The sequence below is a fragment of the Ictidomys tridecemlineatus genome, chromosome X (assembly GCF_052094955.1).
Source record: "Ictidomys tridecemlineatus isolate mIctTri1 chromosome X, mIctTri1.hap1, whole genome shotgun sequence".
NCBI classification, from domain to species: domain Eukaryota; kingdom Metazoa; phylum Chordata; class Mammalia; order Rodentia; family Sciuridae; genus Ictidomys; species Ictidomys tridecemlineatus.
The window spans coordinates 31,790,477-31,803,770 of record NC_135493.1 but is presented as its reverse complement, the minus strand read 5'-3'; the positions used below and the strand labels follow the sequence as shown (position 1 = coordinate 31,803,770).

Genomic DNA, 13,294 nt, shown 5'->3' with positions numbered 1-13,294 from the left:
TATGATGCAAGTACTTCTAAAATGTTCTCCTATCACTTCCTATCTTTTGATGGATCAAAGATTATATTAGTCAGACATAGAGGCTCTAATGACCCATTCAGATATGAAAAGGAAAAGCTGTGAAACAAAGATGGATGTATGAAAAAGTGGATCACCCAAATCATACATGCTGTACTTTCATGCACAGCTGTATAGCACCACTCACGATCACACATACTGGTGATGATTATTCCCTTTGAAAGTAATAACTGAATAAATAACTGAATTTCAAATTAGAAATAAAAAGACTTAAACACAATTTTCCATATTGTTTAATGTAGATGCAGAGTTTAAAAAGGCAAGCTACCTGTGAACATAGCCTTGAAGTAGTCACTAGCAGATGCCATCATGACTCTATGTACAGGGAAAGCATCATCTGTATCACCTGGCATCAGGGTCACATCACAAAGCAATCCTTCAAGTCGAAGCTGGTCAAAGCCCTGTAACAAGAATATAACTTGAGCCACTAATGAATGGTTAGGGTTAGAAAGCTCCAGGCTAAAATTCTATTTATATATTCATGTGGAACAATGTATTTCGAAAATAGAGCCAAAAGAATAATTACTCCAGAGAAGAAGAAAAAAAATCAAACAGCTTTCTTGATAGTAGAAATGTATATATTATTCCACTGTATGAAAAAGATAAAATTTTAGGGCTATTTAGATTAAGAACAAATAGGGAAAGTACATAAATTCAATTTTTTACACAAACATGAGATTCTACCTTGTTTTGGAAAAATAAATCATGTAGTCTTCTGTTTTCCTGTCCAAAGAGTAAGAGTATTAGACTGGACAACACTCATTTCCATAATAATATATTAATAGCCCTATTATAGGACTTCAATGAAAGATTTTGGGGTTTGTTTTTTGAGAGAAAAAGGAGAGACTATCTGCATTAAATGCAAGATAGGAGTACTTTCTACCAATCAGATAGTTCTCTCTCTTTGAGAACTAAGGACTTTGCTATAAAAATTCCAATACTTGGTACATTGCTGCTGCTTGACAATTATCTTTCAATTTGAAATTTAATTATCTTTGGTAAAAGGAGGCCAGGAAGCCCCAACATAATTCTTAATTGTCCCCAAATGCTTAAAGGTTTAGCAGAGAATTAACATGATAGCACCCATAGTTTGGAAGAGAGACAGGATTCTGATAATAAGAAGAATCTTTCACCTATATCACTTATGATCCCAACCAATATCAAATAGGCAATTGTTCCTTTGCCCCTTTGGGGAGAATGAAACACTTTTAAGATCATAAAAGTATGATTCTACAATGTATACATATTTTACAACATCATGTGGTACACAGTGAATATATACACTTTTGTCAATTAAAAATAACAAGGTCAAAGAGATTATAGCAGGCTGGCAAAATGCATCAGAAAGAGGCAACATACAATTTAATAATGAGGCCAAAAGTATGAAGATTTTGGCAAGATTGAGTATGTAGATTCAAATATAGAAATATTTCATTATTAATAAATTGGGAAGATAGAGATACAATAATATAATACAACATCAAGAACCAATATAAAGGATTAATGAATCAACTTCATATTTTAATGACCACAAGTAAAATTTTCTTTAAATAAAGTTATGAGTCACAGATTTAAGAAGCAAAAGGCATAACATACTAAGAACACATTTTTTAAAATATTGATTCAACCCCTACTTTATCTATTACCCTGTTATTCAGAAAAGGAGAAGGAAGAGAACAATAGCTCATCTTGGAAAAGAAACATCAATTTTGGGGGAATATTCTCATGAAGGTAAAAAGTAACTCTTTTAAGATTCATATATGAAATCTAAAGTGTAATGAGTTTACAAGAATCACCTTCCAAATGCATGAGCATCAGGAAGTACTGAATGAGTACATTGCAGTGGGGGGATGACAGTTAAGCAACTAAGAAGTCCCTCAGCTGGAAGAGTTTAGGGACTAGCATCTTTGAATTCAACAAACAAACCAACTTTTATCCAGAAGTCATCACTTGGTACTGGGTAGAACTTGCACTTTGTCGACAAGTTAACTAGGAAGTAGAAATTTATTTGTGATACCTCTCTCAATAAGAAAATGAACTATGCTCAAGGTGCTTATTTGTGTAGATGGTAAAGGAAAAGTGTGAGAGAAAAGAAACCCACCCAGAGTTTAGGGAGAAAAGGTTGACTCCAGAGAGTGCAGATTTTTTTTAATTCCCTCAAATAAATTTCAGGTTAAAATTTTTAAATATATGCTTTTAAAAGACCAAATACAAAAAAATATAAGTTTAAAATTAAAAGCAAAGCTCAAGTGGGAGACCATATACATGGCTGTGCATTTTAAAATTCACTTGAGCAGATAATATGGGCAAACTTCTACCTCTCTGGAATCTTCTTTTTAGAGGATGCAAAGTATTCTATAATGGGGACACACCATAAATTACTCATAAATTACTCTGACTGAACACTTGTACTGTGTCTTAACTTTTAAAATTGTAAGCAATGCTGCAATACACACACACACACACACACACACTTCTGAAAGTATATTTGTTGGAGATATTCTCAGAAATGGAGTTGTTTGCTAGAAAACATATGTATTTTTAACATTTTGATAGCTCATGTTAAGTTAAAAGATTTGATTTTTCTTGGGAGAAATATACCCTGGGTACTAGCAAAAAGGAGATGTCAATATATCAGTAAGATGAGACTAAGTACTGTGTGTCTTCTTCCCTTATTTTCATTCATCAAATAATTTTTAATCTCTTCTAAAGCAAATGTAATCTTTGAGAAAATTCAAGCCCCATTTATTCAAAAGCAATGATTATACCCAGTTGGTTGTTTCCTACCATTAAAACAAAACCAAAAAACTTCTTCGCTCATTTGCTAGCTCTCCTGCCTTTTAAATATTCCTACAAATATATAACATTTAGAATTGAGTAACATGAAAGGCTTCATTCCTACTATTTATTATTTCTTCTCTTTTCTTTGAAAAAAAAGGAAGGCTAATTCTTCTAGTATCATTAACTGTATCATTTCTTATTTTGCCACATTACATTAAAATTGTACATGGAGACACAATCCTCAAAATCTGGATAACTCAGATCAGCTAAGACATCAAAAGCCTTTACCCTCTTCACAAATTTGGTCATTTGTATCCTTTTACACTATTATAAAAAAATGTTCTACCCTTTCTCAGTATAATCTGCTGTCCCAGAAGAAAAGAAACTCATATGCCTCAAAAATTTTCATCACATTTTAAGTGTTTCCTATTCTAAGCTTAATTTATCTACCTTTGGCAAATTGTATGCTTTTGTGAGGTTTTGCACTTATTTTCACTGCATGTAAAGTAGTTTGCTTTCTACACATTTCACAACCTTTATTTTCTTATGCATAAATGAATAATTTCACCATCCAATTTTGTATTTGCCAATTTTATTTCAGATTATTACTATCGTTATCAAAATGAGATCTGTCAATTCAGATTGTTTTCTAACACACTCTTGGTATCTTGTTTGTATGCCATTTTCTGAATATCCCAGATCTGCTTAAAGAGAAGTTCCTTCCATAATACACACTGTTAGATAGCAAAAGATAGTTATTTCTCTAAATTAAACTTTTAAACTGTAAGCTTCTAGTGGAGTACACACATTAAAAGAGGAGGTCATTCTTTTTCACACTGTCCACCTGTTTTTCGGTATATTTGTTTTTTACTCTCACTCTTATTATTTTTTCCTCCATTTAACTCTAGAAAGAGTCATGAAGATAGCTTGCATACTCAAAATAAATCCTTTCATTTCAAAATCATTTTCTTCCATCAAATTTATACTCACTCTTCTCAAAAGATTTCTATAAATTATGTTATCTATCTCCATATGCTAGTCAACTATATGTACCTAAACAACTCTGCTTTATGTAAATTGCTCAATTTCCAATTGGCTTTCTAGATTGTCCTTAAAAACTGCTTATGTTGATTTAAATTCAACACTTTTCTTAGTTTTGTATTTTTCTACTTCTTCTGGACCTTGATTTTAAGAGGGATTTATCTGTCCTTAATGTCTTTAATATTTCCCTTTCTATATTCTACCAATCTCCCCATATATTCTCTTTATCCTCATATCCTTTTGAGAGGAAACAAAAGGGTATTAAAATGTGTTTTTCCTCCTCTGACTTAAATTTACCCAATGTATCAAAACTTTTAATGCTATTAAATAGAGGGAGATATATATCTACTACCCTGAAAGACTAAAATATATTAAATGAGTTTGATAAACTTTATAATAACCATATTTAATCAGAAGATAATGAGTTGGCATTTTAGAATTATAATATGGAAAACAGACAAGATATAAATAGTTTCCTTAAAAAGTTGATTGGATGTAAATAGCTTTTACATGAAATATAATTCCATTATGGAAAAGCTACAGTGATACTGTAAGGTGTGGAAAAAACAATCTAATAGGGGCTGAAGTTGTAGTTCAGTGGAAAAGCACTTGCCTAGCACATGTGAGGCACTGAGTTCAATCCTCAGCACCACGTAAAAATAAATAAATAAAATAAAGGTATCGTGTTCACCTACAACTAAAAATATATTTTAAAAACAATGTAACAAGCAAATCTTTCTACTAACTTCTGCATTGAAAAGAACTTACTAGTTTTGATGACTGTAATTCCAAAAACAAAATAGAGAAAACAGGAAATATATACTGAAAAAAGCAATAAAAATTACTGATGAAAAGTGTGTTTTATGAATAAAGAATAAAAACTAAAGAAAAGAAGGTTATGAAATGACTTTACTTCAGTGCTAAAATAAATGTGATGTATCTGATCAAAACAATACCAGCCATGTTTTTTATGAAGCCACTCTTCATTTTATTCATAGGAAAGAAGGAGAACAGATATACTTATGTTAAAAGGAAAACACAGGTTGAACATAAAAGTTGATATAAATATTAAACTCTGCTCTCATTATATAACACTGCTCAGAGTTTAGAATATTTCTAATGGTTCTCTATCACTGTATTATATCACAACTCCTGGTTTTCAATGACTTCTCTTATTTGGCCCAACTTTATTATCAAATGTTATTTTTATTATTTTCCTATGTACTATAACTCATCTTATCCAGTTCTCCATATTGTCTCACTGGTAAAAATGCAGGCTTACTCCTTTCCAGAGCTTTCATTTATGCCATTATTTTTCACATGGAATGTCTTCCTTCCTTCAAATGCTAGATGAAATTTGACCTCCTTTGTAAAGTGATCTCCAAATAAATCTCCTTTAAAATAATTAGGTGCCTTCAGTCTAGGTTTCATAATTTAGCACTTAATTATAGCCTATAAATTTCTGTGTCCAGTGAAGACGGAGAGACAGAGATTGGTTTTAGTTACCTCTGAAACACCTTAAAACTAGAAAAAAATGTATGAAAAGAGTAGTTTAAAATGATCAAAGGAGAGGTATCCATGAAAAAAGAGAAACAAATAAGGTGAGCCCTATAATTGTTAAAATTTACTACCTAGAGATTCCAGATAGAGATACAGGGAGTAGGAACTTAAGTAAAACCCTGCTTTCTCCCAAGATTGAGAGTCTGAGGAGATCAACGCAGCTAAATCTGTGGGGCAAAATATAAGAGAATTCTGCACAGAGAGAGGGGGCGTTAGACAGCTGAAAATAGCCCCTCTCAAGGATGCAGGTGAATAATAAGAGAATTTGGGGGGAAAGAACCACCCAAAAGAGCATATGGATCAATCTCTAAGACTCACAAAGGGGTGGGAAGAGTTCCTATTTAAACCTAGGTCTATTCCCTAAAGACCTAAAAAGAGCATACTACAGGGACACTGCTACATCGATGTTCATAGCAGCACAATTCACAATAGCAAGACTATGGAACCAACCTAGATGCCCTTCAATAGACGAATGGATAAAAAAAAATGTGGCATTTATACACAATGGAGTATTACTCTGCATTAAGAAATGACAAAATCATAGAATTTGGAGGGAAATGGATGGCATTAGAGCAGATTATGCTAAGCGAAGCTAGCCAAGCCCTAAAAATCAAATGCCAAATGTCTTCTTTGATATAAGGAGAGTAACTAAGAACAGACTAGGGAAGAAGAGCACAAGAAGAAGACCAACATTAAACAAGAATGAGAGGTGGGAGGAAAAGGGAGAGAGAAGGGAAATTGCATGGAAATGGAAGGAGACCCTCAGGGTTATGCAAAATTACATACAAGAGGAAGTGAGGGGAAAGGGAAAAATAATACAAGGGGGAGGAATGAATTACAGTAGTGGGGGTAGAGAGAGAAGAGGGGAGGGGAGGGGAGGGGAGGGGGGATAGTAGAGGATAGGAAAGGCAGCAGAATACAACAGACAGGAGTATATCAACATGTAAATCAATGGAAGTGTAACTGATGTGATTCTGCAAGCTGTATACGGGGTAAAATGGGAGTTCATAACCCACTTGAATCAAAATGTGAAATATGATATATCAAGAACTATGTAATGTTTTGAACAACCAACAATAAAAAAAGATTAAAAAAATAACATAATAACCATAACAGTAAAAATAAATAAATAAATAAATAAATAAATAAATAAACCATAGGAATGGAAAGCTCATAATGCTAGGGCCTTAGAGTTCACAAAAGAATTTTGCCTTAGTACTAGGGAAAAGTTGGCTCTAAAATAAATGCTGCTCTGGCATCACCTCTCAAGCCTTAAGATTAAATGAAAAAAGGGGCTGGGTTGTGGCTCAGTGGCAGAGTGCTTGCCTCACACATATGAGGCACTGGATTCGATCCTCAGCACCACACAAAAATAAATAAACAAAGATATTCTGTCCATGTATAACTAAAAAATATTTTTTTAAAAAGTAAATGAAAAAATGTTAATAGTAGGTGAATTGGGAAAGAAAATCAAAATGCAAAGGTATACTGTACTAATGGTGAGTCCCTACCCCATCCCTACTCCCCACCCCCACCCCTCCAGGATACCAGGCCTGGACTTAGAGCATCTTGCAACCTGAAAGGGGCACATGGTAACATATTCCCAATTCCCAGGCAATTCCAAAGCAGTGGTGGTGGGAACATTGATAGTGTTGAAAGTGAAGGTAGTAGATGCCTAAAACTCTGAATGAGAAAAACCTTCTCTGGTCATAGGAGCTGTGATGGCCTCTTTGTGGTGACTACCTAATGTTTCTACTTTCTCCGTGTCCTTAGACCTAGAACATGGATGTAGTTGTGCTAAGTACATGGCATAACAGGGGAAATACACTCCAGTTTCAGGTAGAAAGATCAAAAAGAGTATAGGTAAGTGGAAAGTACCAGGGAGATGGGTGGTAGTTTAAGTGGAAGAATATCAAAAAGAAACGCTATGAAGTTCTATAACACAAAACACTGCTCAGTCATAAAAGGAAACAGTCTACTAATACACATGACAAAGTGAATGGATCTCAAGGCCTAGACTATATAACAGAAGCTATTCTCAGATGTTTACAGACTGTATGATGATTTAGAAAATATTTTCAAAACAACAAAAAATATAATGACAGAAAACAGGTAATTCCCAAGGTTTAAGGGAGGTAACAATCAAAGGGTAATAAAAAAGAATAAATTGGGATCATGTAATAGTTCTGCATCATAATTGTAATGACTAAATTAAACTGTATATTTGCTAAAACTCAAAATTATATGCAAATAAAAATCACTTTGTTTTGCTCTGTTCCAATTTACAAAATAAAAAGTAAAGGTATGGTAACACATATACCAAGTAAACACTAACTAAAACACAGATGGTATGACTGTAGTAACATACAAAATAGATTTCAGAGCAAAGATTATTTACAGGGATAAAGTAATTTCATGATAACTGTCATTTTGCCAAGAGAACATAAAATACTTAAATGCTTATGTGTAATACGAGAGTTTCAAAATATATGAAGCAAAACCTGAAAGAACTACCAAGATAAATAAACAGATTCACAATTGCAGTTGTAGACTTCAATTCTGTTCTCTCAAAAACTGAATTTAAAAAGTGACAGAAATTAGTAAGGATACAGAAGACTTAAATCAACTAACTTCATCTAGTCAAAATTTATAGAGTAAGACTTAACCATATCAACCAACTTCATCTAGTCCAAATAAAGGAATGCAAATTATTTTCAGGCACATATGTGACTTTTACCAAGACAGATCATATTGTGAGCTATAATACTAGACTTTTTAAAATATAAAGCAATTTTAAAATTTTTAAGGTATTTAAGTCATACAAAGTATGTTTTCTGACCAGTTTTAATTAAATTAGAAATCAAAAACAGAAAGGTCTCTGGAAAGTCCCCAAATATTTAGAAATTTAATTATATAATTCTAAATAACCCATGAAGAATTTAAAAGGGAAAATAGAAAGCATTTTTAGCTAAGTGAAAATACAATGTATCAAAAGGGGGGATGGGAAAGGGGGAAACAGCTAAAGCTATACTTAAGATTAAATTTATACAAGTAAATGTCTATATTATAAAATTTTTAAAAAGTCTCATATAAAAGACCACAATTTCCCCCTTAAGAAATCTGAACTAAGAGAGTAAATTAATTGTAAGTTAAAAAGGAGAGTGGACATAATAGATCAGGGTAGTAATCAATAAAATATAAAATAGGAAAATAGAGAAAACACAATAAAACCAAAAGCTATTTCTTTAAGATCCATGAACCTAAAAATTTCTAGCAAGACTGACCAAAGGGGAGAAGGCAGAAAGTACAAACTACAAATGCCAGGACTGATAGATTTAATATTACTACTAATTCTACAAATATTAAAAAGATGATCAGAAAATTTGAACAAGTGTGTGCTGAAAAATTTGACAACTCAATTGAAATGGACAAATTCCTTAAAAGACACAGCTACTAAAGTTTTCTCTAGAAGAAACAGAAAGCCCAAATAGTCATACTAGTATAAAATTGAATTTAAAATCTTCCCCCAAAGAAAACTCTAATCTCAGATGGTTTCACTGATGTGACACACCAAACAACAAAGAAAAAAGAACAGCAATACTTCATAACCACATCCAGATTATTAGGGGAAGGGGATACATTCCAATTTATTCCATATGGTTGGAGTTATCTTTATTTTTCTTTTTAGGATTGTACCCAGAGCCTAGCCCATACTAGTCAATTACTCTACTATTGAATTGATTCATTAGCTGCTAGCATTAATAACAAAACCAGACAAAGACAACTAAAGAAAAACCAAGATCAAAATTCTACAGGAGCATACATATAAAAATTCTCAACAAGATTTTATCAAATCAAATTGAACAGTATTTTAAAAGGGCATTCCATCATGACCAAGGAGGGTTTATGCCTTTACTACAAGATTGCTTTGTCATTCAAACATCAATCAATATAACTGACCATATTAACAAACTAAAAAAGAAAAATTATTAGATCATCTCAATACCTATTACATGAAATCCAACATTTGTTTCTGATTGGGTGTAGGGACTCCCAGCTAACTAAAACTAAAAAGGAACTTCCTCAAACCCACAAATAACATTATACCCAAAGACTGGAATGCTTTTCCCCATAATATCAAAAATAAAGCAAGAACATACATTCTCATCAATTTTATTCAGCATTTTTCTGGAGGTTCTACACAGTGTAATAACACAAGAAAAGAAATAAAAAGACTGGAAAGGAAGAAATAAAACCATTTTTCTTTACAGGTGAAATGACTGTCTATGTTGAAAATCTTATAGAACCTCCAAAAACATTCTAGAACTAATAGTTTATTAAGTTTGTAAGATACAAAATTAATTAATAACAAACTGAATTAATACATAATAATCATAAATTGAATTTATGTATTATAGTATTTTGACTCTTGAGCTAATATGAACTAGTCCTATCAACACATGCTAAATAACCAAAAAATGCTCAATTGAGACAGCAGGATAATAACACACTAAAGTGACCTAAAAAGGAACATAGACAGTCTTTCAACTTAGATTTAAAGATACACATCCACTTTTTTACATACTGCCATACTAGTGTATGTTGTATTCTGCTGCCCTTCCTATCTTCTACTATCCCCCTCCCCTCCCCTCCCCTCCCCTCCCATCTTCTCTCTCTACCCCATCTACTGTAATTCATTTTGCAATCTGTATATGGGGTAAAAATGGGAGTTCATAATCCGCTTGAATCAAATGTATGAAATATGATATGTCAAGAGCTTTGTAATGTTTTGAACAACTAATAATAAAAAATAAAAATAAATAAAAATAAAGATATACATTCAATTGGAACTATATGAATAACTTATTGTACCTTGAGTGTCCCAAGAGCTACTCCCAAGAAAACCTAGAGATTCATTTCTCTATATTCTAGCTGCCCTTAAAGAGTTGAGATGAAGGAAAGTACCATTTTCATATAAAGCTCAATAATATAAATTATTAGTACGATTCTTCTGTAAAATGGATCTCTCCTAGTCATTACACATCTGTTTCTTATGTTAACAGTATAGTTTTTAAACTGCTTCTCTTATAATCATGATGTTTTGAAATAGGGTACAGTTCATCAATACAACATGATCAGCAACCGAAGCACTTACCCCAGGAAAAACATTCCATGAAGTTAATCCAGTGGAAAGCAATACACTACTTGCGTGTATATAGGTTTTTGGAATAATCTATTTCTTTAACACTCTATTAGCTAGATAATAACTTAAAGCTATAAAATTATATCTTACTTTGACATCAGATCTAAAATTAGAGAGGGAAAATAAATAGATAAAATGGAAGAAAACATGGAAAGAGCAGTTTTATAGGCACTAATCTTTAAAGTGAGAAAATGCCAATTAGCAACCTAGCTAGCCAAAGAAGGGAGGCATTTTCAAGCTTTTATAGGTTTCAATAAGCATAGCCAATAATCAGGAAATGATTTCTTCTCCCCTATGTAAGTATTATGCAATTAATATACATTGCCACCAGATGAAGCACAGTATCCTCATTATGGTCTCTTTGTCCTAACAGTAATGCTTCAAACTGGTAGGTAATAGTTTGATCCTATTTTTGTTTCTTCCTTTTGGGCAGGGGAGGGGAAGAAGGACAGACAGGCAAGAAGATAATCTGCATAATTCTGTTTCAATCAAAAATGAAACCTGTATTGTTCATGCCAGATTATCTTTTATCCTTTATTAACGTGTTTTTATACTTTTAGTTAATAAACAATATTTAGACATTATGTTTAAAAGATAATGCAGTTTATAGAAAGATTAGAAGATACATAAATGCAAATTTATAGTCAGCATATCTGGGTCAAGTCCTAGTACTTGTCATTTACTGTTTATGTATATTTGGGAAAACCTCCTAACTTCTGTGAGATTCAGTTTCCTTATCTATAAATTAGAAAAAATCAATATTGTCCTTTCTCTCATGACATTGTTTTCAATTTTCAACAAGGCAAATACATATGAAAATAATTTAAAAGCTGCCACCCGAATTCATTTATTCCACAACCAATATCCATAAGAGCAGTAAAAGGCACTGAATGGTTCGTCTGTGCCAGGTACATAATATATTATCTCTTTTTAATTATGATACTAATAACATCAAAAATGAATATTTATTAAGTATCACCAGGCACCCCAACCCTAGGTAAAAGACATACAGAAACAACAATTTAGCACCCAGATATTGAGGACCTCACTGAGAGGTGATATCAAAAAGTGCTAAATGGTGTGTATACAGGAGAAGCCACTAACTCTGCTTTGGTCAAGAAACATTTCACATGGAGAGAGGTTGATCAATGGATACTACATTATAGTTAGGAGCAAGATGTTTGCTAAGCTATCACACAATAGGATGAATATAACCATAATTGTACTGCATACTTCAAAAAGCTAGAAGAAAGCAATTTGAATGTTTTCACCGTAGAGAAATGATGAAAGTTTGAGGATACAGATATAGCTAACCTAACTTAAACATTATACAATATATAAATGTACTGAAATATCACATGGTATCCCATAAATATGTAATTTTTATGTTTTTATGTATCAGATAAAAATTTATTTTAAAATGCCAAAAAATAAACATTTTATACAAAGGCCATTTAACTTGAGTCATTATGATTAAATTGGGGCTTAACATACAGATACAATAAAGAAAGGACATTTGAAGGAGAGGAAATAGGTGTAAGAACACTTATAAATGAAAAAAATATTTGTTTAGGGAATAGTAAAAATAAGAAATATTCCAGGTATTTACCTTGACCCTTTATTTAACTCTGCTCAGGTATTGCCAAAGGAAAGATTATATGGTTGAATGGAAAAGGGATTGGAAATTGGCAAAGTAGTTATGGCAGAACAATGAAGAACCATAAAACTGAAGATGCTCAAAGAAAATACTTATAAACTACTGACCAGATAAGTACAAATCCCTTAAGAATTCTTGCTACCTAACACTAAAATTATAAATAACCCAAATGAAAAATGAGCAAAGAACCTGACCAGACATTTCTCTAAAGATCACATCCAAATGACCATAGGCACAAATTTTAAAATATTCAACATTATTAGCAAATCAGGAAAATGCAAATCAAAACCAGAAGTATGAGTACAATAAAAAAGAGAAGCCAATAAGTACTGGTAAGCCTGTGAAGAAATTGGAAACTTCTATACTGCCAGTGTAAATATAAAATGGTACAACCATTTTGAAAAACCCTCTGGCATTTCTTCAAAAGATTAAACAAAGAATTACCTGGAACCAATAATTCTATTCCTAAGTATCTACATGAATGATCATAGCAGCATTATTCATGGTTAAATTATGGGAAAATTCAAATGTCCATCAATGGATGAACAAATTATGGTACATCCATACAGTAGAATATTACTTGGCCACAGAAAGGAAGCAAACATGTTGCATGCTACAACATGGACCAACCTTGAAAACATTATGCTAAGTAAAAGAAACTAGTCACAAAAGAACACATAGCACATGCTTTAAATTATATGAAATGCTCAGAATAAGTAGAACTATAGAGATAGTGGATTAATAGTTGCTTACAATTGAGGAAGGGGCTGGGGACAAATAGGGAGTAACTGATAATAGATAAGGATTTCTTTCTTTTATTCTTCCTTCTTCTCCACCCTCTGGTAATGGAATTGAACCCACAGGCTTGCACTTTCTTGATAAGCACTCTATCACTGAGTTATATCCATAGACACAAATATAAGTTTCTTTCTTTCTTTTTCTTTTTTTCTTTTTTTTTTTTTATTTTTGGTACT

General features: G+C 32.3%; 1 protein-coding gene across 9 annotated transcripts in view; it reads right to left on the bottom strand.

Annotated features, from left to right (window-relative positions):
- Klhl13 (kelch like family member 13) overlaps window positions 1–13,294 on the bottom strand; it is a 181,854-nt gene that overhangs the window by 23,356 nt on the left and 145,204 nt on the right. For all 9 annotated transcript variants that reach the window (XM_040284680.2, XM_040284640.2, XM_005319397.3 and 6 more), the window contains one exon: window positions 347–479. In XM_040284680.2, the coding sequence (XP_040140614.1) occupies window positions 347–479 (133 nt within the window). The remainder of the gene's footprint in view (window positions 1–346; window positions 480–13,294) is intronic.